The sequence below is a fragment of the Caretta caretta genome, chromosome 12, assembly GCF_965140235.1.
Source record: "Caretta caretta isolate rCarCar2 chromosome 12, rCarCar1.hap1, whole genome shotgun sequence".
Lineage (NCBI taxonomy): Eukaryota > Metazoa > Chordata > Testudines > Cheloniidae > Caretta > Caretta caretta.
This window is the reverse complement of record NC_134217.1, coordinates 27,664,598-27,690,895: the sequence shown is the minus strand read 5'-3', so window position 1 is coordinate 27,690,895 and position 26,298 is coordinate 27,664,598. Positions and strand designations below refer to the sequence as shown.

The following is a 26,298-nucleotide window of genomic DNA, read 5'->3' as shown; positions in this document are numbered from 1 at the left end:
ACTAATAGAACTGGCTCAAACCAGAGACTATGCTAACTTCCTCCTGAAGCTGTTTCAATGTATCTCTGACATGGGATGCCCCTGCAATATTAGTCCTGAACCTCTCTTGAATAGACTGCAAGTTATACCAAATGGTGCCAAACTGTGTGGTGGGTTTCTGATACACACTAATATCCATTAGAGATTTAGCTGATATTACCAAATTCACTACTAATCTTAGTTTGAAGCTTGGTCTCCCAAGGTGAAAGGCTAATTCATTATCTTTCTATGCACTCTAGCCTTGGTTGATATACTGCCCCTAAAATATCTTTCATGGTGAAACATAGCCTAGAAGGAAAAGAGCACATTTTCATTTTCTTTTTATTGATTTACTTATTTTTTCTTTAAAATATATGCTTCAAACTAATTGTATGCTCTTTTTTTTCTTGCCTTTTTTAAATAAAGGAAAGTAAATACAACTTTCTATGGGGTCCTTTACCCACTTCATTTGAGTTTACAATTGCTATGTTGAGGAACCTAGATGTAGATATTCATATTACTTTTAAAAAAATGCATCAGAAATTTGGCCAGGGAGTTCTGATAGTACTCATCTTTTTCTTCAGTGTTCAGAAAGGAAGAAATCATGCCAAAATAATACAGGAAGTTTTGTAAATATTATAACATTTGAGATAAAAAGTTCATGTTGGATGTAAGTAATCAGACTCTGTTCTCTTTTATCCTGATGTCAATCTGGAGTAATTCTGCTCACTTCATCATTTAATCAGTGCAATTGAGATCAGAATTTGGGAAACAAGCAAGTTTCTTCTCAAGTATTAAAGCTCATTTTTAATAAACAGTTTCCTGTAAGTTTGAACAATTTTGCTTTTACAAGGAAATTACCATGTTAAAATGAATTTGCTAAATACTTATTATTACAAATGTATTATGCTCTGTGCACTATTGTAATTAAGCAATTAGCATAGAGATATTTATAGAGACTGGATGTGCCTTTGTTCTGTTTCTCTCTCCCCTCCTTCCACAACCTTCCCATGGAGTGTTTGTTAGGGGTCACATTGCTAGTCCAGGACTGATGGTGTCACACTGGGAGATTATGTGGGATTGTGGAAAGAATAGGTTACTAATATCTGGCTCCTGAGGATTTCTCTCATCTTATTGTGGCTAATGTGGATACAAAAACATCCCACATTTTGTGCATTGGAGGTTGGAAGTAGAAGCTGGATTTTGTGACTGGTCCTCATCTAGATAATGAATCAGACTGAAAAACTGGATCTGCACTCCCCTCCCCCCAGACAAGCTTGCAGTGGCAGGGTTTTTACCCATATTTAAAGCCCAAGACATCCACAAATTGACAAACACAACTGAATCCAAAACATCAACCGATACCCTCCCCCACAACTGAACCTAGGGCCCATGCCGAGCCCAGTATGAGTCACAGTGAATTCCTAAAGTTGTGGACTACCTATTACCTTTAACTAAGTAGAATTGTGAATCTTCTGTTTATTGCTTGTTCTTGTGGCTGTAATGCCAATGCATTTATGATATAAAGTATCATGTAATTTACAAAATATGTTTATGAATCTGAAGGCCAGTGAACATGCACTAAATTATTCCAAAGAATGTCTCTATCAGTTATATTTTCTGCTTTTTTTGCAAAACTCTCAAAAGCAGTCAGTCACAGTTAATGAAAATACTGCTCTATAAAATTATAATACCCTTATGTTTTCTACTTTCGCTGCTCTGAACACTAATATATGGCGAACCTTGATACAAACCTCTGTTGTCTCTGAGCGTAAAATTTGGATTGTGAACAATTTCAGGTGGCAAACTGAAGATAAATCTTGGTCCATTGGCTGCATCATCCTTGTCATCAGCAGTAATTGTAATAAATGGCTGTAAAAGAAAGGTAGCTTGTAAACAAATATGCCTTTGTTTGGTACATAATATATTGCATTCAAATATGTTTTTTTTTCAATATTGTTAATTTTGAGAGCCAAAGGGAAAAGAAAGAAAAAAACATCATTTATTCTCATAAATATACAATGGGTATAAAGCTCAAACAGACAACTATTTCTGTTACTATATTTAGTCAATGCAAATGTTTATATATATATACATACACACACACACACATATATATACATATATATTGAGCTCAAATGTGGGCAGGTCTGAGGAAACAGCATAACCTCATTCTCCCACCCTCCCCCAAACTGGAAACATATAGACAACAAAAGTAGTGTTAATAAAATAATTGATACTCCTAATTTGAGGTAATCCTTTGCACAAGCTACTCCTAGCAGTAGAAATAATCTGCACTAGGATAATACATACACAGGGTATGAATGGATACATTTGTGGGCTACACCTTGTAAGCACCACTCTATGCTTCCTGTCATAGAAAACAGAGTGTCTCTCCAATATTTGACGTGTGCCCATGATTGCAAAAACTAACTTCTACCCTTGCTTCTACTGTAAGTTTGCTGGTATACACCTGTGGCCATGGCCAGCCAAAACTCAAACCTTGAAATGTAGTGTGTGTGTATATGTGTGCACCCACACATTAATTTATTTCAATTTTGATGTCAAATACAAAGAAGTGCCTCTCTAGTTGCCCTAGGCACTTTTGCCCAAACTTAAAAATAGCAACCCAGCTTCCAACTTCCATACAAAACTGAGCTCCAACCCAGGAATAAAGAACTTCCCCTATTAGAGGAATGTAACAAACAGAGGATACCTGGTTGCTCTGAGCATTTTCACAAATAAATGCTTCATAGGTTGATGCAAATTTTGGAGCATTGTCATTGACATCAAGGACCTTAATTGCTACAGGAACTTTGACTTTCTGATATTCTTTGTCTATAAGAATAAGTGAAAAACACAACAAAATGGAGACAAAACAAAGCTGTAATATTTTTATTAAAGTTAAAAAAAGAAACAACCAAAAACAAATTATTCCTGTTTTTTATTATTCCAGCTGTTATACCCCACATAAACAATGTGAGGAGTATAGTATTTATATCACCGAGTTGAAATCCTCTGAGGAATACTTACGGACTTCATTTGCACAGACAGAGATGTTATGCCAAGCAATTTCTTCCCTATCCAGAGTTTTTATGGTCTTAATATAACCATCTTCTAGATTGATACTAAAATATCTTTCAAGGTCAGTGTGACGATCAATTGAATACCTTGAAGGAGATGAAAATTGGGTATTAGACAAAAGAATTACTTTGCAGCCTGATATTTCAGTGTTTGTTCAATGGTATATTTTCATATTATGTTAATATAGTTTTTCAGTAGCATGTTTACAAGATGGACATATTAATGGAATTTATCAAGCAACTTTTTAATGGAAATATATTTCCATTATTTATTAATATCTATGTAGCAGAGGCATTTTGCATTCTCAAGTTCTTATATAGTATAGATAATAAAAGCATCTATTCTTTGAAGACCTTAAATGATAACCTTTGAAAAGTGTCTAAATTCCTGTAATTTGTATGGGGATATTTATATTTTCCACCTGTTCCATATTTATTTCTTTTAATTTTCAGAACACTTAGAGCATTATAGAATTTATCATTTCCTAGATTATTTAAAATTATTAATTGCTTTACTAAACGTCTCTTTATTCTTATACAACAATCTGTTTTACTATGGCTTTCAGACCTCCACTTTGCAACTATTTGGAGCATATGTTATGACAACAAAGCATTTTAAATAGCTTCATATCTTAGTTAATAGTAGCAAGATGACACCAGAAAAAACACACAGCAAATGCTACTTTATACCTCTCTCACTGTATGTGTATATATGTGTATGTGTATGTACATATATGCAAAGACACATAGTGGTTGTCAAAAAAGTTAACAGTTGACAATAGTAACCACACTATTTCTATTCTAACTTTATTGAAAAATTTATGTCTTTGATAATATTGTAGTAAATATACCTTGTAAATAGTGACCAATGTGAGTTGGTATGCAGACAGACATAGCTATAACAAATTGTACATTAAATATGTCCTAAACATGAGAAAATGTGCAAAATGAATAGCTATGAAAAGATACATGCAAATAAAAGAAAATAATTGACTAGGTACCATTACATCATATTAACTAAAAAGTTACCTTGTTTATCTCCATATAAACAATAGGACTAGATTAATAAAGTGTACCTTATAGCATTATTTGCAGCATCAGGGTCTTTGGCATGTACTCTCCCAACAACAGCACCAGCTGCCGCGTTCTCTTGTACTTCAAGAATATAACTTGGTGCTAAAAATATGGGTGGCTCATCAGCATCCTCAACTGCTACCTTTACAGTTACAGTATCCTTGAATGGTCCATTGCTGATGAACTTAGGATCAATATGTACATTGGCTGCCTCTACCTTCAGGCTGTAGGACTTTTTGGTTTCAAAATCTAGGAGCTGTAAGAAATAAGAGGATGATGCATCAGTTGTACAGTGCCAACAACACTGAAATGTAAAAGCTAGTTCCTTAGATTGTGATAGCTAGTTCCTTAGATTGTGATAGCTAGTTCCTTAGATTGTGATCGCTAGTTCCTTAGATTGTGATAGCAGAATCCCTATAAACCAGATATGTGCATAGCACTTAATATGCAAAGACTCAAAAGTCTGAGGCCTTCAAAATGTGCTAAATACGCAAAGTGAGGCGCTACCCACTACATCTACAGAAGAGAAAAAAACTCAACATACTGGGCCAGATTCCCTACCATGCCCTGTGCCTGTTGTACTGCTTAGGAAACCACCCACATCTCATCAGCTGGGGAGTCCTCCAGCAGCAGGGAGTCCCTGCTGCTACTCCAACTAGAGCCCCAACACAGAGAGCATGTTGGGGCAAGGAGCAGTAAGGAAGGGATGTGTCTGGAGCATGCTGCGCTCTGCCTATCCCCAGCTAGCAGGAAGTCCCTTGGGGACAGTTGGAAGGGGGCCTACTTTAGGGGAGGGGTGATCAATTATTTTTTGTCAAGGTCCAAATTTCTCAGTCAAGGTCCAGACTCAAGATAAAATAATATAATAATAATAATTAATAAGAAGAAGTAAATAAAAGGATTTTATGGTATGTTCAAAATCCCCCTTTGGCCCATGATCCACCTATTGACTATGCCTGCACTAGGGGCTGAATCAAAGATCCAGAACTGGCCCTTTTACTTGAGACATGCCTTCTATGTTCATACATTAAAGTCAGAGGATAGCATAGGAGGTGCTGTTGTGGCCCCACACCAGCTAGGAATTTCCTCACTGTGGAAGAATCCTCCAGAAGTTGGATGTGTCGGATTTATGGACACTGTGTGGTGGTGAGCTGGCACCCAATGGCCATAGCAAGGCTCAGGATCTGGCCCATATGAAGGAAAGAGAGGTTGATGTGAGTCATATGACATAGTGAATAAATTATGTGAGTTCAAATTGATGATTAGTATTGTAATAGAATTACACTTGTATTTGGCATAGTGTCTTTCTAACTCATCTACTGAACAACAACTTTTCAAAAAGTAAACAGGAAATAACAATTAATGAATAAATATTATACACACAATGGTGAGGAAAGTGTGAAGATTATTCTTTCAACTTCTATAGGTCTTCCATCCAAGGATTTCTGAGCACTTTAGCAATATGAAGGGAATAAGCCTCACCACAGCCTGTGAGGTAGGAATTATTCTCCATGTTTCAGATGACTGATCCTAACTATGGTGTACCTGCAATTTGTCACTGACAGAGAGATTGCAATGCTTCAGTATCGTAAGCCAGAATATGGTATGTCCTTAAATGTCTGAGAGACAGGTGCCAACTATGGCTATCAAACTATGCTAACAGCATAGAATGGACTGCAGGCAGTGATAACATACCAGCTACTGCAATAAAAGGAGTACAAACTCAGTTATTGACGAACTATTAAAACAATGAGCAATCAAAAAACATCACAGCAGTGCAATAACTGCCAGTATTCTGAGCAGTGACTGCTTCACCATCTCAAAAGCAAAGAACCATCTCCAAGAAATAGATAGGGATAACCTTTACCAACAGACCAGGAGAAGATCTGCACCTCTCCCACATGTTCAAATCAAAGAACATGGATCCCACAAACAGAGGTTAAGACCCAAAATGGGAGAACCACATCAAAATGCACAGTATCCTCCTTAGAACATGGTGAATAGATCTTAACCAGCAGAGCGAGGAAGGATGGGCCCATGGTGCGGGTGCTAGTCTGTGATTTAAGAGAATCAGGGTCAATTCCCTGCTCTACTACAGACTTTCTGTGTGAACTTGTGCTAGTCTCTTAGCATTCTGTGTATCAGTTCCCTATCTGTAAAATGAGGACAGTTGTGTTACCACAGGGTGCTCTGGGGATAATACATGGAAGACTGTGAGACACTCAGATAGCATGGTAAAAGGGGCCGTATACGTATCTAATATGCTGCTTGTCAAAAAAACCTACAGTCTTTTTATCCAAATGACAAAGACTTAATTAGACTATCAGAAATGAGGTGATAATCAGATAAAAACCACAGAAGTTGTTTGAAAAAAAATTAGAATGGTTAATTCTGAAGAGATGTTATAATCAGAAAATGACAGATATACATGTTAGCTTATATACAGTCATCTATGAGGAAAAAAGGAAATGTACATTTGTACTAAAATGTTGTCAATGCACTTCCAACGATGTCATCTGATGTATTAGAAATATACTGCATAAGTTCTGCAGCATTTGAGATCATACATGAGAGCAGAGTAGAGAATAGGATTTCTATAAGGATGCTCACTTTTGAAAAAAGTAGCATACCAAGGTAATCAATATGTTCATATTCAGCTATCAGTATCAACCAATATTGTTATCCATATATTTAGTGACGTTAACTTTGTACCTCTCTCACTGTATGTGTATATATGTGTGTGTGTCTGTACATATATGTTTCATTATCTCAGTATGGACTATGGATATGCAAACACCCCTGACTGAGTCCTGCTTGACTGGGATCATAGAGAGACTCTTCAAGACTGGTAGGCCCAAAGCATGGGGTTAAATTCCATTAACTAGAAGGTTGGGTACAGGAATGGTGGGGAGAGGGATTTCAGATCTGCTTCCTCTCTGGCATTAGAAATAAAGTCACGCATCAGTCTTTATGGGCCTGATCCTTTGCTAAATGCTGAGCACCTCCTGTGAGGTGATGAGCACCCTCAACTTCCACTGAAGGTAGCAGGAGTTGAGAGCACTCAGCAAATCACAGGACTGTTCCTCACATCACAGGAGTGAGCCCTATACATTTTGTATTGGCTTGAGAGACAGGAAATTGTATACATAAATAAAACAGGGTGTTGATTTATTTGCGTTTTGTGTGTGTGTGCTTGTTTGTTTGATTACAGGTATGCACTTTGTGATGCAGTATTATGACAGTGTTGCTGTACTAGTGGTTAACTGATTTTCTAACAAGTGCATACTCTTGTTATAGCTGAGACTTTATTGTGCTGGCACTTCTGTGTCATGGCAATATTTACAAGAGCCCCTTCTCCCTGATCAATGTACCCATTTTGGGAAAAGTTCCAGGGTGAAGGAATGTTACTCAAGTCCCTCATGAAATTGACCTAGGATTGGGTCAGAGGTAAGAAATATTCTGTAGATAACTGCTCAATTCTTCCTACACAAAGCAGACATTTGGGGTTTGATCTAGCACAGCATAGGTGCACGGTGAAGAAAACAAAAGGTGAAAAGCAAAACAGGGAGTTCATGGAATATGATCCCCAACTAATGAGATGCTGCTTCTTGTCCCCCCACCCCCCGCTCCCAAGTAAAGTAGCAAAGTGCCTCATGAACGCAGAGGATCACACTTAAGCCCATATCGCCTCAAAAATGCCCATTGTCCACACACACCACACCCCAATTTTACCCTTTGTTTTGAGAATAAAAGAGTGAGTAAATAAGGGACTTCAGACTTCATACCCTAGAGTGAAGAGGAATGTGCGTGGTATTTACCAGTATTGTTGAAGCCATGTAGGTTCCAGGACATTAGAGAGACAAGGTGGGTGAGAGTAATATCTTTTGTTGGACCAACTTCTGTTGGTGAGCGAGAGAGGCTTTCGAGCTTACACAGAGCTCTGACCTGAAGAAGAGCTCTGTGTAAGGTCAAAAGCTTGTCACTCTCACCAACAGAAGTTGGTCCAATAAAAGACGTTACCTCACCCACCTTGTGTCCTTAGTGTTTAGCCTCACTTGTGCACGTGCACAGTCTCCTCTTACCCATGTGTTGGAGGAGAGCAATGATGCCATGGTCCATATTTGAGACCTCACTCTCATTGGTAATGTAGTGGGCACAGAAAATGACCTGGGGTTATCTAGGTATAAATTAAAACTACAGGGAGTGTTTGCTAGGTTTGGGTGTTGTGCAAGGATTTGTTACTAATGAAGTTGAGGCTGTTGCATTTCATCATGACTTGCTATCAGGTGTTCATTGTTCTATGTGCAGTGGCATCAGCAATGTAATACAAGGAAACTGTTTTTGAATTGTGGGCACAAGCCATTTGAAATTATCTTAGCTAGTCAAATGGCAGAATCCCTTGATGGGAATATAACATTTTTCTATTTGACTTTCTATTCTTACTTGCATACCACTTTATCCTTTTCTTTCTATCTAGGTAGAATGAGAGGGAAGCAATATTGATATTTTAAATGATTTCTTTTAACAGAAATACAGGCAAATCCTTGATACTTTGCACATTATCTTAAAATTCTTATGACACTACCAACTTGAAAATGAATGCTTGATTAAAACAACTAAAGCAATCCCATCATTTATTTCTGCAGTAATTCTCAGTATGCTTTGAAGAGTGAAAGGTGTTGATTTCTCAAGTGGTAGATCAGTACAGAATGCTGCTAAAGAATATATAATAATTTCTTCACTTTATATTAATAAACCCACTATAGAGGTTTTTTGTAGTACTGCTTTCCATTCAGTTACTTCTTTCCATTTTGGCTCTAGGCATTATCAGAGAACAGTAAAATGGGAGCTCAGAGTTAATCACAGCTTCATAACCAAAATTATATACAATTGCATTTACCGTAATTTTAACATGAACAGTAATCTATTGACAGGTTTCAGAGTAACAGCCGTGTTAGTCTGTATTAGCAAAAAGAAAAGGAGTACTTGTGGCACCTTAGAGACTAACCAATTTATTTGAGCATGAGCTTTCGTGAGCTGTAGCTCACGAAAGCTCATGCTCAAATAAATTGGTTAGTCTCTAAGGTGCCACAAGTACTCCTTTTCTTTTTATTATATACACAGAGACCATGAAACAATACCTCCTCCCACCCCACTCTTCTGCTGGTAATAGCTTATCTAAAGTGATCGCTCTCCTTACAATGTGTATGATAATCAAGTTGGGCCATTTCCAGCACAAATCCAGGTTTTCTACCCCCCTCACCCCCATACACACACAAACTCACTCTCCTGCTGGTAATAGCTCATCCAAAGTGACCACTCTCCCTACAATGTGCATGATAATCAAGGTGGGCCATTTCCAGCACAAATCCAGGTTTTCTCACCACCCCTCCACCCCCATACACACACAAACTCACTCTCCTGCTGGTAATAGCTCATCCAAAGTGACCACTCTCCCTACAATGTGCATGATAATCAAGGTGGGCCATTTCCAGCACAAATCCAGGTTTTCTACCCCCCTCACCCCCATACACACACAAACTCACTCTCCTGCTGGTAATAGCTCATCCAAAGTGACCACTCTCCCTACAATGTGCATGATAATCAAGGTGGGCCATTTCCAGCACAAATCCAGGTTTTCTCACCACCCCTCCACCCCCATACACACACAAACTCACTCTCCTGCTGGTAATAGCTCATCCAAACTGACCACTCTCCTTACAATGTGTATGATAATCAAGGTGGGCCATTTCCAGCATAAATCCAAGTTTAACCAGAACGTCTGGGGGGGGAGTAGGAAAAAACAAGGGGAAATAGGCTACCTTGCATAATGACTTAGCCACTCCCAGTCTCTATTTAAGCCTAAATTAATAGTATCCAATTTGCAAATGAATTCCAATTCAGCAGTTTCTCGCTGGAATCTGGATTTGAAGTTTTTTTGTTGTAAGATAGCGACCTTCATATCTGTGATTGCGTGACCAGAGAGATTGCGTGACCAGAGAGATTGAAGTGTTCTCCGACTGGTTTATGAATGTTATAATTCTTGACATCTGATTTGTGTCCATTTATTCTTTTACATAGAGAAATCTATTGAGTATCTAGATAATCTATTGGTATTGTATCTTCTGTGATAAAGAAAATGAAGTATGTTGTGTATATTAATAGGCTTGAAAGGACAGGAGTGCTCACCTTCTTAAGCTTCACAACACCTTCCTGAGTCTCATAATCTGTTGTAATTTCAAACATTTCCACACCATCTCCATCAATGATGCTGTAAGTCACTAAGCCATTTTCTCCAATATCTGGATCTTTGGCCTTCAGTCGTCCTACTTCTTCTCCTGGAATGGATGCTTCTGATATTGACATCTGGTACACACCTAGGCAAAAAGCATTCAGTTGTAATTACACAGTTTACTTCTTAAAGTATTTGTATTATTACCTGTTTCATTTATACATGTAAAAATAGCAGAGCAAATTTTTAAACTTTCAAATTATCCACATGCAGTAATGGAGTTATCCATAGAAGGAATGGTTATATTATAAAGGTCTAGGTTACTTTGAGATTGAGGTCGTTAGTGAAATCTGCGGTCATGTTGCTAATCTGTATAAAATTACCTTCCCAATTACTACCTTCACCTCTAGTGTGCTAGCAGGAGTTAAAAGGACAACTGATCATACAATCAGAATGCAAAATTATTGTGACATCAAGGTTATAATTCATACTGGAGATGTTATTACAAAAATCTAGAGAAAATTACATTTCAAATGATTCATGGTATGAACTTCAACTGCGACAAGCCTAGGAGGGTAACTGCCATTCATTCAAAAGCCACAAATTATAGAACAGGAACTGGATAAAATCTAACTGCTGTGGCACTTAAAAGAATAAATCTGCTGCTTTCCATGGTTCTCACTTGGAACATGAAATTGCATTCACTGCAAAGTAGTGAAATTTAGCACAATTCAGTACACGCCCGACTATGTGGGGCCCTTATCAATAAGGATAAGTGCAGGGTCCTGCACTTAGGACGGAAGAACCCAATGCACAGCTACAGACTAGGGACCGAATGGCTAGGCAGCAGTTCTGCGGAAAAGGACCTAGGGGTGACAGTGGACGAGAAGCTGGATATGAGTCAGCAGTGTGCCCTTGTTGCCAAGAAGGCCAATGGCATTTTGGGATGTATAAGTAGGGGCATAGCGAGCAGATCGAGGGACGTGATCGTTCCCCTCTATTCGACATTGGTGAGGCCTCATCTGGAGTACTGTGTCCAGTTTTGGGCCCCACACTTCAAGAAGGATGTGGATAAATTGGAGAGAGTCCAGCGAAGGGCAACAAAAATGATTAGGGGTCTGGAACACATGAGTTATGAGGAGAGGCTGAGGGAGCTGGGATTGTTCAGCCTGCAGAAGAGAAGAATGAGGGGGGATTTGATAGCTGCTTTCAACTACCTGAAAGGGGGTTCCAAAGAGGATGGCTCTAGACTGTTCTCAATGGTATCAGATGACAGAACGAGGAGTAATGGTCTCAAGCTGCAGTGGGGGAGGTTTAGATTGGATATTAGGAAAAACTTTTTCACTAAGAGGGTGGTGAAACACTGGAATGCGTTACCTAGGGAGGTGGTAGAATCTCCTTCCTTAGAGGTTTTTAAGGTCAGGCTTGACAAAGCCCTGGCTGGGATGATTTAACTGGGAATTGGTCCTGCTTCGAGCAGGGGGTTGGACTAGATGACCTTCTGGGGTCCCTTCCAACCCTTATATTCTATGATTCTATGATTCTAAGTACAGATCCATAGAGGGGAGAATAACAGGAAAATTCCCACCCTAACTCAGGGACTATCCCCTCTATGGGTCCCAGTGCCACAAATGGCTGGAAAGGGTGAGGATGGTGCAGCGTAAGCAATGCTCCTGTGCACCAGGAGGCTCCAAGCAATATCCTGTCTCCTGAGGCACAGTCCTCCTGCAGCTTCTTACACAATGCAAATCTCTGGGTGCCTTCCAACGCAAGCCAGAGTTTAAATAACATAGCCTGCCCCTAAATACCGATTAACAACTTTGGAATTCTTTACATTACCGATAGTATGAACAAACCCAGGAAAGCATACAGCCAGCAAGATAAAATATAATGGGGTAAATCTAACTCCCACCCTCAAATATCATTTGAGGAACATCAGTGGAGGTATACCAGGTGTGGACTTGCTTCAGTCATTGTAAGCACAATAGCATATATGATAGAAATGAAACACTAACTCCAGTCACAAACAAGCCTAAATTAAAGCAGGTTTCACAATAACAGTTCAATCTATTGACAGAAGGTCACTTGGACCTCAAATGGATGCAATGTGTTAAACTGTTAGACTTCTGCAAATCTAACATCTTTCTTTTCTTACTGGACAAGTGAAACTTTTTTTTTTAAATACAATTCAGCGCAGTTTGTCCTACATGGTAGAAAATCCCCTCCAGGATAGGGGTAATTTTAAGGCTCCATGCCTGGGCTTCCATCCAGCTCCAAAGTTTGAATGAGCTAAAATAAACAACTAAATAAGATGAAAATATATCTGAAAACCAAATAGCTACCCTGGCAACTAAAAACTAACGCACTTTACTTGTAGTAACTAGCATTATTTGTCACCAATCAGAAAATTTAATTGAGCTAAATTTTATTTGATCTGCCACCTGTGAATATAACTATTCACAAGGGAGTAAAGGTACAATCCTACAATCTTTAGCTACGTGAACAGTCCTGACTTCAGTAGGACTATACATACAAGTGAAGGATGCAGCATCAGGCCCTAAAATTGAAAGAATACATGAAATAGAAAGTGAAAGTGATCCTCACTCAGCTCCAGGGCTGTCAAAGAGCTGAAAGAGCATACCCATGAGTTGTTAGCAGGATGTGCAGTGCTCTTTCATCTGTGGCCAAGGAAAGCACCTCTTGCCTGACAAATACCTTAAACAGCGTAGGATGCAGCTGAGGTAAAAAGATCAAATAGATCATCTGCCATTCACCCATATTTATCAATAGACAGAAGTGGACTTGCACAGTTAGAAATGACTATCATAAACTACAACTTGGAAATAGCTATGAATAGAGAGAACTGTATAAGGGAAAGCCACATTGGCTCTTCTTTAGAACAGTGTTAGTCTCACTGCAAGAGCCTACAAGTGGGTGTAGACCAAGGTACTGTGGAAACCCCATATATATTGTACATCTCCAAAAACAGAATAAACTGCTGACACACAGTGGAGGTGAGAATTTGAAGATCTGTTCTTGTAACTCCTCCTGGTTCTCCATCAGATTTTTGACAGACTCTCAAAGATTTTTTTTCTGGTAATGTTGTTATAGTCTGAACAGAATGTGAAACGGAGCTTGCTTTTTCTGAGCAGGCTTTTGTACATCTGCAGTGTTAAAAATTCAAGCTGGAAAACACTTATTAAGTAATCTTAATCCATCATTGCCGCAGTGCAAGTCTTTCCCCTAAAATATATTTTCAAGGACTTTCTCCAGCCTAGTTTTAACTGTCTCAATTACAGGGACTTCACTTCCATAAAAGTCTAGACAACATCACATTGATCTCACCATAGGTACGTTTATAATTCAACATGGTTAGATGGTTTTCAAAATGAAGCGTGGTGCCAGGAATCCCCTGGCTTCTAATCCTGGCTCTGAAAATGACTCACTCTGTAGCACTGGACAAAACATTTAAGGACTCTGCAGAAAATAATACTTACCTATCTCACATTTCTGATGTGGTACTCCATTAGTTACTATTTCTTTGAATATACAAGGCACTACATAAGTGTTAAGTATAATTAGTAGTAACTGTTATGTATTAAGGGACTTGTCACTTACTCTGTGGGAACTTTGGTGGGTTGTCATTGACATCAGTAAGTGTAATTGTCACTTTGGTTGTCCCTGAGAGTCCTCCCATGTGTCCTCCCATATCTTTTGCCTGTATTACAACATGATATTCTTCCTTAGCTTCTCTGTCCATGTTGGGAAGAGCAGTTCTAATAATACCTGTACATTCAAGCAAAAATGTCACACAAATATTTTTAGTCATGCAAAACTGGTACCTGCATATTATACAGTGTATTTAAGATGAATCACACATGCTGCATAGAGCAACAATGGCCCAGCGTCTCCCTTGGGTTCTAGCCACTATGCACCAAACCATGCAGGGAAAGCAGCCCTGAAAGCAACACAGCTGACCACAGGGTAATTCTTTAGCAGCATAGAGCCTGCATTTCAGCTTCTACACCATCTCTCTGCAACTCATAGAGTTGCAACTCACAGAGGGGAATAGTCCTGTCTCAGGGATACCTCTCTTAAATGCTAATACATGCCACAGGACCACCCTACTGAACCGCTCGGGCAGAGGAAGGAGAGAATGAAGGTGACTTAGAGCTATTTGTACGCACACCCCAAGATGAACTGCATTGCCCCATAGCTGCTACTGAGGATCTGGGCCAAAATATTTAGTTATTCATATTAATGTACTCAAAAAAGTGATGGTGTTCCAAACAAATAAGCCTGGCTCAGTCATACCTGTTTGTGCTTCCACGGAAAAGTACGGCTGACCTTCAAGAATACTGTAAACCAGTTTGGCACTGTTCCCATAGGTAGGATCATCAGCATCCGAAGCGGTTACCTGAATAACTGATGTACCTAAAAAAGTAGAGAAAGGATGTTTAAAAAGCAAATGTGTTTGCTAAAGCCACAGAGGTGCTTTCAGTCAAACCACAGAGAAGCCTGTTTTATGTGACTTTTTCCACTCCAAAAAAACAAAACAAAAACATTTCACCAATTACAGAGATCTACTTTAGCAATTTGTGCTTTAGAAAATACAAGCCCTAGGAAGTCACCAATAATGACAGTGATTATGGGTCATCTCCATCCAATAAATTATACAGCCTAATATACATTATACTACTTGGGCATTATACAGCCACCCAAGACTACCTCCTTCATCTGTGTACTTGTGGAGCTACGCTCTCCACAAGGACACTTACAGAAATGCTGCTTGTAGTGATCCCCAAGGCAGGGGTGAGCTCTTCTCTGGCTGGCTGCTTTCAACCAGGGGGAAATGTAAAGTGGCACTGTGCTCTAGCTTACAGCTACATTACATAGCTCAGCCAAGATGAAGAGTACTATACGCCCTGTAAATCACTGCACATCTTGCGCCACAAACCTTGGTTTGACCCCTCTCAATTGGGGGAACCCTCCCCACTCCTCGACCCGCATACAGGCTTGCAGAGATTCTACAACCATCATTCTTGTAGCATTGCCAACTCTCATGATTTTATCTCAAGTGATTTCAGAGGGGTTTGGAGCTCGTCTGGTGATGCTCCAACCCATTCCAGAAGTTCAGCCCTTCTGGAAGCCGGCAGAGTCTCTCATCTGGGCTCACCATGCTCAGAGGGGAGGTGGGGGGGCAGAGGGAGCAAAGAGCCCAGCAGCTCTGTGTGGCTCAACTGTCTTCTCCCTTTCCCCTCCTGTGAGAAACACAGACAGGACGGTGTTTCTTCTCCTCCCCCCTGCAAAATCCAGCCTAGGAATGGGCAGAAGGGTGTGAAGAGCCCCCTAGTGCCCCCCCCACCCAAGTCTGGGAAAAGGGAGATAAGAGGGGACGCTGCTGCTGCCCACCAGGCCTGGACATGTGTGAAGAACCCTGTGAGGAGCAGAGGTGAGGCTGGGAGTGCTGAACTGGGGTGTGGGGGCTACAGGGTGCTGCCAGGTTCGGGGAAGGGGAGAAGCCTGGGGGCTGTGGGAAGGAAGAATAATTAAAATAAAATGAATTATTTTTAGCTTTTTGAACTACTAATTAGAAGAGATTTTTTAAAAATAAATGTTTTGTGATTGTGGGATATTGTATTTACTTACTTAGTTATTGAATTATACAAAGAAAGAACAATGATTTACAGTTATTTTTGACATATTTTGAATATAATTGTATTGATTATTTAAAAAAATAGTTTGGGCCTAAACATAATTACTGCACTGAAAGACAGAAAGCTCTGAAAGCTGGTTGATGTTGTAATGGTATTCTTGCATGTACACGTTTGCAGCTCACATAAATCTTTACTGAAAAATAACTGGAAAACTTGATACATAGAGGGAGTGATGTGTGTGATGAGGCTGTTCATTTCTCAGCTCCATTTTATAGGCCTTCTACAGTATGCTTCTAAATATGTGTGATTTAGGGTTTTTACCATCATATTTTAATTTTATCACACCATGGAGCTCTTCACTGAGCGTTATCTCGGGTATAATCACTTAATACAAGTACTCCCTGTTTTTCCAACCAGGAGGGATGCCTTCTCTCGGCCCCAGCCCTCCATTTTTGAAGGGATACTTTTGAAATACCAATAACAGAAGCATCACAAAATTATATTGAAATGAGTCTTTGCTTAGCACTAGCCCCCACCCCCCAAAAACCCACCAAAAATACCACTCTGCATCTTCTCTATTCTAATTCTCCTTCAATATGCATACACTGCATCTGCATTTGAGCTGCCATAGAAAGATATGTGTGCATTAAAAGGTTGACTTTTCAATCTGAAATTATCACACACACATTTCCAGAAGAGTAGAGACAGTGTTAAAAAATCAAAAGACAGATTAAAATACATGGTTTGATGGTGGTTTTTAAATCTCATGATTTCTGAGGCCAGTCTCATGATTGTGAGGCGGTCTGACTCAAGATTTTTGATCTCTTGTGGTTGGCAATACTGGATTTGCTGTAGCAGAGTTTGAATCCTTCAGCTAATTAGAGCAAATGACAGAGGATATTTCATTGATTAATAGAGGAACTGAATACATTTTACCTTCCGGACATTGGGAAGATGTTAATTAGATTTACCTAAGATTCACTGTCAATGTAAAAAGAAAAGGAGTACTTGTGGCACCTTAGAGACTAACCAATTTATTTGAGCATGAGCTTTCGTGAGCTACAGCTCACTTCATCGGATGCATGCCGTGGAAACTGCAGCAGACTTTATTTATACACAGAGAATATGAAAAAATACCTCCTCCCACCCCACTGTCCTGCTGGTAATAGCTTATCTAAAGTGATCATCAGGTGGGCCATTTCCAGCACAAATCCAGGTTTTCTCACCCTCCACCCCCCCACACAAATTCACTCTCCTGCTGGTGATAGCCCAGCAGGACAGTGGGGTGGGAGGAGGTATTTTTTCATATTCTCTGTGTATAAATAAAGTCTGCTGCAGTTTCCATGGCATGCATCCGATGAAGTGAGCTGTAGCTCACGAAAGCTCATGCTCAAATAAATTGGTTAGTCTCTAAGGTGCCACAAGTACTCCTTTTCTTTTTGCGAATACAGACTAACACGGCTGTTACTCTGAAAACTGTCAATGTAATTTACTCCAAAAAAAATGTAAACTGGCATGCATTTATCTGTACCTACCCACGTTGGACCTCTCTGGCACATTTGCATGATAGTTTTCATGTAGGAACTCAGGTGGGTTGTCATTTATATCTTGAACTTTCACAATGAATTCAGAGGGTGGTTCCAAAGGTCTGTTCGTGTTTCTGTCTACAGCTTGTGCCGTTAAAATATACTGAGCTCTCTCTTCTCGGTCCAGTGTCTTTGTTGCATGGATGTTCCCTGATTTGTCATCAATAACAAAAATGATTCCTGCGCCTTCACCTGAGAGAATGTATTTAATGTTTCCATCTCCAGAATCGATATCTGAATGAAGCTACAAAATGATAAACATACATATTGTAACAAACCAATATACACTATGTATTTCCAGCCACTAAAATAATAATTGAATTACTGTGCATTACTGTCTAGCCACTGCTGACTCAACTTTCTTAACTTTCATAACTAATGCAGACTTCAATTTAATAAGATAGGTGCACAAGGGACCAGATTTTCTTTTGCTTACATGTGTCTAACTTTCATTTAACTCAAGAAACTGATGACAGAATTTGGCTCACTGAGTCTGACTCTCCACTCTATTACACCGTTCTTAACCCAAAATAACCTAAAATAACCTAACTGACTTTGGAGGAGGTAAAATAAGTGTAACAGGGGAGAGTCAGGCCCAGAATATCTAATGCAGTCTAACATATTTAATCTTACTGAGTAATATCTTAAAATCTAGATGTACAATTAGAGTACGTGTTCACTGCAGCTGGGAGCTGTAACCCCAGAGCAGATAGACAGACTTGCATTAGCTCTCCTCTAATGATAGCAGCATGGCCATGTGGCACAGACGGTGGTTCACGCTAGCCGCCCAAGTCCAAGCCTGCCAGCCCAAGCTGCTGCTTGTGCCACACGGCTATTTTTACTGAGCTAGTGCTAGTCCGTCTAACTGCCCTGAGATTGACATCTCCCAGCTGCCTTGTAGACATACACTTAGGTTCTTTTTTCCTTTGGTGTATCAGGTCAAATCTGTTTTTAACTTTTACACAGGTTGGTATTTTCTAGGCTATCCTTACAACAGTGAGAGCTATGCTCTAATGACTGGACACCAAAATTAAGAATGGTATGATGATTTACTGGAACACAGTGGCCAGTTTGGGGATCAGGCTTGTTGTGCAAATGATCCTTTTGGTCCTAGTAGAGAAGGTTTCAATCTACTGCTCTCAGGCCACAAGTCAAAGTGTACTGAAGTCAATGGAAAATCTCTCCTTGATTTCAATACACTTTGGATCAGATTCTTATTGAGCTACAGATGAAATGATTAATACCAGAAGTTTCAGAGGGTGCTGATTAGGCAGCTGGTATGAAAGAAAAGTACTGGAGGGAAAAAAAAGCAGCTCACACCGCAATGAGGCAGGAAATAGTAACTATTAAAATACGAACGAAAATGTAGAATACATTTCTTACCTTGCCAACTAGTACAGGATCTGGTCCTGTGTACTCTTCTATTACAAAGAACTGATTCCACACCCAGCCTCTTTTTGAACGATGCAGAACTTGCCCTTCTTTTCCTTTTTCATGGTGACCATGGAGTGACGGCCTTAAATGGTTGAGTTTTTCTGTAGACATGGCATGGCTGTAATATAGCATGCCCAGGCATATAAGAGCAGCATGTAAACAACTGTCCTCCTTCATTTTTGGTTAATTTATAGGCACAGGAGTATTCAAGAATCTCCTCCTTCCACCCAGGGCCACCTTGGAAGTAAGAACCTCGGAGCTAATGGAAATTTTCAGATGTAATGTTCTGCATATAGGATGCCACTGCTCATTAAGTGCATCACTTTAATGCTCTGCAGGTTCTCAGCTTAATTGCTGAAAGAAAGAGGAGTGGAGAAAAGTGTCAGTCTTTCCCCTGTCTTTGAGAAGTGACAATTATAAGCCAACTGTAATTTCTAAAATGAAACTAGTACCAACATAGCACAGGGGTAATACCCATTGTCCACTGAAAGAATATAACAGCCATCAAAAACTAATGATTCAGTAGGAAAATAATACTTTGATATAATTACCACCAACTATGAATATTCTAAATAAGGTTTTTCTTTTCTGGTGCTTTTCCAGTAAAACTCCTTGCTTTTTTACTCAAGAGTCTGTCAGTTATAATTTCCCCCTTCTCTTAATTCAGGAGACAATGATGCACATATAGATCACAGATTGCATTCAGTACTCTAATAAAATATTGTCAGTGAGTGCTTAGAAGCATTCCCAAACTTCAGTGCTTCCCTTATCACTCCTGTCTCCACCAACCTTCATCATGAATGAGTAAAAATACCTACAGACTCTTTGATAATGTGATCTTTGGCAGTAGCACCCATTCCAGGTGTCTCTAAGGGTACGTCTACAATGTCATAAAAGACCCATGGCTGCAAATGGCCCTGGTCCACTGACTCAGGCTTAGGCTGCCAGCTAAAAATTGCAGTGTAGACATTCGGGTTCAGGCTGGAACCCAGGCTCTGGAACCCCATGAGAGTGGTGAGTCTCAAAGCCCAATCTTTAGCCTAATCCTGAATGGCTAGAATGCCATGCTTAGCCCCACAATCCGAAGTTAATTGACCCGGGCTCTGAGATGCAGTGCACAGGTTTTTATTTTATTGCAATATATACATACCCCTAAGTTTTAGTTGTTCAAATGACATTGCCTCTTTCTTTATATCTGATCACTTCTATGTGTAATAGGTCAGGGTCAAAGTTTGACCATAAGATTGTCTAATACAGTGAAACCTGAACTAAGGACTACACTTCCTGTACTAACAACCTATCTTAAAGTACCCCTTGGATATACCCCTGGGGCTTCCCATACAATGTTTTTCTGCCTTTATTTAAAGAACATCTGTACTCTGTGGTGCTGGAACAATTTGTACAGTGGGGGTGCTGAGAGCCATTGAACCAAACTGTAAACCCTGTGTATGATGGACACCAGCAGCCCTAGTTCCAGCACCTATACCTGTACCGAGCAACCAACTTTTACTGTTCCTGGAATGTTTATTTTAGGATTCTCAGTAATTCACTTTGTATCTGCTACAGAATACTAACAAAATACTAACTTAAGGCTATATTCTTTCTCTCTCACACACACAATGTTCTGTGTTAGTTAAGGATTCTCTATAATAATACATGTAACACAGAAAGACAAGGAACTGAAAAGTTAATGCTGCCCACACTCTACTCCTTCACCCAGAGACACTCAGCTCACTATTAGCACAGCCACACCACAGAGCATGCACTCCAGTCTTAACTCTCTCCCAGTAGAAATGCCACACATTTATCATCCCCTTCCCCAAATTCTATTTAGACCCTCCCTACCACTGTACTCTTTGCACAGTTCTGTTCAAAAGCATACATTCAAGTTTGTGATAAACATTTGGGGGCAGACACACTGTGTTTTTCATATAAAACAAAGACGTTGATCTTCCATTTTTAGTGTAAACCAGAAACAATCTTAACTATGACATGGCAATGGCTCCAGCCTAATTTATTTAATGAGGATTATGCATATATTTGAGAACAATCTGGCACAGAAGAATTTCACTTTTTTTTCTCAGGCATATTTAATAAGACCATTTAAAGTAACCATCTGAATTTTTTTCAATATTATTTTCTCTATGCTATATTATGAAAGAGTCATAAAAGGATGGGAGATAGGAAAGCCAAGAACACTATTCATCCTTTAAAGGAAAATCCCACAATTTGGCTCAGAAAAAATGATTTAAAATTTCAGAAATCTATGTTAGGTATAAACTGTGCATTGTATCAAGGAACGACAGATTTAGTCAGAGCTGTCCTTTCTGAGCTTACTTATGTTTGCTGCCATTTTGCTGATAAGTGAAATTATTTTTGACACCAGAAGCGCTGGAGCCTGAAATAAGAGACTGAAAACTAGTTTTTATTCTATATTATTAGTGGTTTATTCATGAAAAAAAGTCACCATGGAACGATCTTTCTCTGATAATAACTCATTCTTAGAGAAAATGGAAACAGATTATTTCTCACTTTTGTGTAGAAAAGACAAACTGCAGCACCTATTACTTGATGATTACTAGCTAAGCGTCACTTCCATTTAAGTAAATACCCATTAAACGTAGCTCAAAGTTTAGAAATGTCATCTTAAATATGTAGCCAAATTCTTCTCCAGTTACACAGGTGTAAATCCAGAGTCACTCCAATCCACTCAGCGGAATGAATCTGGATTTACACCAGAGCTGAAAGCTGAATTTAACCCACAATGAGCAGGCTCTAAAGTCACCTCTGTAATGTTACAATGGGATATTTTTGTCTGCATTCATCTGTTTTGGGCGCAACCAAAACTCTAAATACTGTAGCTGGCTCAGCTTGTTGCATAACTGCATTCACTTAACCTAAAATATGGATGTGTTTCAGGAGCAGTTTCCTGTGGAGTGTCCTTTCAAATGAATGGAGCACCATGATGTGCAAGTTATAGCCAGTCATACTGGCCACGTACACTTGCTGGAAGCATGCTATTCTGAAGTGCAGCAGTTAATAGCACTGGCACATTTTTCTAATAAGGCCCCAACACTCCAATAAGATGAATGGAGACAGTTACCCGGTTTTGCTGCTGGTGCATTCTTTCCGCTTATTTTACAGTAGGCTTAGCAAGTGAACAGTTTGCAATAATAGAATCTCAAAACAAGTTTAAAAAGAAAAAAAACCCTGTATATTTGAATCCTGTTCTCCAGATCGTTAATTTCAAATCATGCCACCAACAATTAAAGTAAGTAAACAACCAAATATTCCATAATACCCAAAACATCATATAACTTTATTACCAGTATTGTTATGTAATTATCAGCAAAGGCTTTATACATGATGCTTTAAAATAATGGAACAGACATTCAGATACATACAAGTGTTTACTATCGGTTATTGAAGTGTGAAGCACTAGATACAAAACATTAACCACATAGCCGTACTTAATTTACTAATTAGGATTTAAAATGGTAATTGTCTCCAATCCTTTATTTTTAAACCTCTTTGCAAGAGGAATAGGGTTATGTATTCCTAATACAGAGGGAAGTATTATACCTACAAGGGGCTTTTTCTAAGAGCCCGATTCTGTAAACACACAATGGGACTGATCATAGTAGTATGGTCTTTGCACACTAGTAAGTAAGATCCAAACCTCTCTTAATAAGGAAAGTTAATAACTTTATATCAGACCCTTAGCTAGAGCAAATTGACACAGCAGCAGTGAAGTCCATGAAGTTACTCCGATTTAAATGAGCTATTTGGTGCTTTATTTATAAAGTGCTTCCTACCAGCCAAGGTGTATGAGATGCTGCTAAATTAAGGTATATCAACAAATATAACTAAAAATCAAGCTACAGTGGCATCTTTAAAAAGAAAGGAGACTTGCTTCCAAAACAATTAACTCACGCCATTTAAACCATTTAAAAGTAACTTCCAGGTTGAAAATAAACAGTTTATTTCTTCAACGGGCCAATATGGAAAAGCAGCTAAACAATTTATAAACCAATTATTGTCTTTTGGCCAACACCAGAGGAAAAATACCTCATCACTTCCCAAGCATGGCATGCAGATCTGGGAACTGAACTTGCAGCAGATGATTGGAATGTGGCTCTGGTTAATGTCCAGAAAGCCACAATTTGCAACAGATTGATTCAGATGCTGTGCTACATTCACATGTAGATAAAACTGTTAGAATAATTCATTGTGAATTTTGCCTTTCTTCAATCAACGATTAGTTGGGAATAACTGTTTTAAAATTATTATGATTATTCAACTAACTCTACACAAAGATTGTACCATTCTGAAACTATGGCAAACAATATGGATGGCCATCTATCCACATTGCCCCAAATACCATATCCTAATTTTTTCACTGTTGTTTGGAATTTCATAGTAAACAGTTTCTGATTTCAAAACCATGTATTTCCCTTAGAAATTACTAGAAATCCAACCCAATTCACCTTTTTTATACTTGAGTAGATACTGTAACAAGGTTTGGGACAAGATGGATCTAGGAGGAGATAGTAAATTTTAACTGCTAACAAGCAAATTCTGAGATTTTTTAGAGACTGAATGCTAGTCCCACCATAAACACATAGAAATAAGTATTAATCAGCTATCTCACATTATTAAATCAGAAAATAACCCTATGTCAACAAATGAACAGGTGTGGTTTGCTTTTACTTGAGATATAAAAGACAAAGTTCACTTAAAACTTGAAATAATATATATCCTGTATTGCAAATATGTAACACATAGTGAGGTCTCCCTGTGCCATGGAGAGGAGCACTTCTCTAAAGGGCACTTCTAGCTAAAAGGTCACCAAAAAAAAAAATCAGACCGAGTTGCACATACTCTGCTTTGCATGTGCAATATGGTTGGCAGATGTAAAAATGCAAATTAAAAGTGTACCTATAAAAATGGAGGCTGGGCTTCAAGCCTTTTGAAAATGCAAATAAAAATATACTTTATTAGAAATATCTTAAAACAAAGCTCTCTGTTGAGCTTATTAGGCACTGATCCTCCTTAAGCCCTGAGTCACATTCTACCAGTTCAATGTACTCCCCTGTGTACCACAGACTTACTCAATGGGCTGCTGCAAGGTTGGAATAGGGCTATGGTCCTTCTCCTTTTGGAGCAATGTGCTCCCCAGAATGCATGGATTGAGCAGTCCCTGTGCTCCCCAGAGCCCAGGATTGTAATTCTGATATGTTCTTGCAATGGGTGCTGAATGGAGAAGGGGTCTATTACTCTTTTCTCCTGATCATCCAGTTTAGGGTCTGTCCAAATGCTACCCCAATATTGCTCGTATCAATACCATTCTTAAATTGAATAGTCAATCTAAACTAATGTTAACTATATTGTAGATACTTTGAACACTACCAAACTTCAAACAGTGCCCAAATTTTGCCCTCTTTTATAGCACAGCAACTTCAATGCAGTAAAATGGGTTATCCCAGAGTAACAAAGCACAATTTCGGTCCACCACACTAAAATGTTTTTCTCTCCAAAAAAGACAGCTTTCCCCACAGAACTTCAGTTTCAAACTTTCTTGGACAAAAATTGTGCTGATCATTTACACATGAATCATAGACAAGACTACGGAGTCACCAGAGATTATTTTAATGACAAAACCAGAATCTCAGAAGTTGTATCTAGCCAACTTTATTTTTTTTTCTATATGTAGCAGAAATAATCCCAATAGAGTTAAGCTTACCTCCTGTATGTACCTCTATTAAATGACCATATGCCAAAGTATTATAGCCCAAACAATTCCTTTGATTTGTCTAGCCCAGAACTTCTGCACGACACACTAAACTAGTAATTGTTCCTCCAGGATACATTTGATAATGTATATTCAAGAGTACACTGTAATGACAAAATGATGGATGATAGTATTTTGAGAAATTTTACAAGAACACTGAGTAAAATTTCACAAATTCCTAGTCTAAATGAGCTCTCAGTTTTAGTCAGAATTAGCGAAAAAGAGAAATGTTTTCTTAATCCCCAGAGAGTTCTTTGACAATTTTATTAGCATTGTTATAGCAGAATTTTAGTACTGTCAGATGAACAAATACATATTTTATTTCATGATTGAACAAGTACACTATATTGTTCCAGATTATCTTCTGATGGAGTTTAAGGGTTTCAATTTATAAAATCTCAAGGGTTCAACTGTAAGTCACACTGTGAGTCATGCGCACAAGAACGTGAGTTACCCCTTATATGAATGTGCTACCCGCATTGCGGGTCACAGCACAAGAACTGCTGGTGGAGCTCCCATGACTATGTTACACTCCTGACTGCTCAGGTAGGCCGGGAATGTCTGAGCACAGCTGGGGAAAAGGTGGGGCCTTAATTCCACCTCCCCATACACACCCATCAACACAGCTGAGCTGGCGTACAGGGAGAAGTTGGACTCTCATCTGCTCCTGGGGCAGTGCAATTCCACACTGCCCCTCAGTTAGCACTCACGGCAACTCCATGATCTAACCCGAAACATTCTGAGGCCTGGATGCCTAACAGACAGTTTCTGTCTTTGATTGATATGAGCACAGATGCACTCATCAGAGGCACTCAAACTAATAGTCTCCCAGTTTAAATGGGATGGGGCTAATGCCATGTTTGGATCTGGAAACCAAAGAGGTCAAACAGAAACCAAATTTGTTCATCTTTAGGGTACATAATGAACCTTAACTAGTCTTTATGTTTTATTGAGGGAGATGAGTTGAGGAATGCAGAATGGCCAGGTATATATGGCCATGTTCAGGGGGAGGGGTGTAATTTATTTATACATACATACATCAGTGGATGGGAACCTGGGAGGCAGTGACCATGAGATGGTCAAGTTCAAGATCCTGACACAAGGAAGAAAGGAGAGCAGCAGAATACAGACCCTGAACTTCAGAAAAGCAGACTTTGACTCCCTCAGGAAACTGATGGGCAGGATCCCCTAGGAGAATAACATGAGGGGGAAAGGAGTCCAGGAGAGCTGGCTGTATTTTAAAGAATCCTTATTGAGGTTACAGGAACAAACCATCCTGATGTGTAGAAAGAATACTAAATATGGCAGGTGATCAGCTTGGCTTAACAGTGAAATCCTTGCTGATCTTAAACACAAGAAAGAAGCTTACAAGAAGTGGAAGATTGGACAAATGACCAGGAAGGAGTATACAAATACTGCTTTT

At 39.1% G+C, this 26,298-nt stretch overlaps 1 protein-coding gene across 2 annotated transcripts in view; it reads right to left on the bottom strand.

Moving 5' to 3' along the window:
- CDH11 (cadherin 11) overlaps positions 1-26,298 on the bottom strand; it is a 111,077-nt gene that overhangs the window by 9,137 nt on the left and 75,642 nt on the right. For both annotated transcript variants that reach the window (XM_048816443.2, XM_048816444.2), the window contains exons 3-11: positions 19,034-19,438; positions 17,600-17,894; positions 14,722-14,841; positions 14,026-14,193; positions 10,365-10,552; positions 4,178-4,431; positions 3,052-3,188; positions 2,735-2,856; positions 1,773-1,890 (exon numbers count right to left, since the gene is read on the bottom strand). In XM_048816443.2, the coding sequence (XP_048672400.2) occupies positions 1,773-1,890; positions 2,735-2,856; positions 3,052-3,188; positions 4,178-4,431; positions 10,365-10,552; positions 14,026-14,193; positions 14,722-14,841; positions 17,600-17,894; positions 19,034-19,261 (1,630 nt within the window). In that variant the 5' untranslated portion in view covers positions 19,262-19,438. The remainder of the gene's footprint in view (positions 1-1,772; positions 1,891-2,734; positions 2,857-3,051; positions 3,189-4,177; positions 4,432-10,364; positions 10,553-14,025; positions 14,194-14,721; positions 14,842-17,599; positions 17,895-19,033; positions 19,439-26,298) is intronic.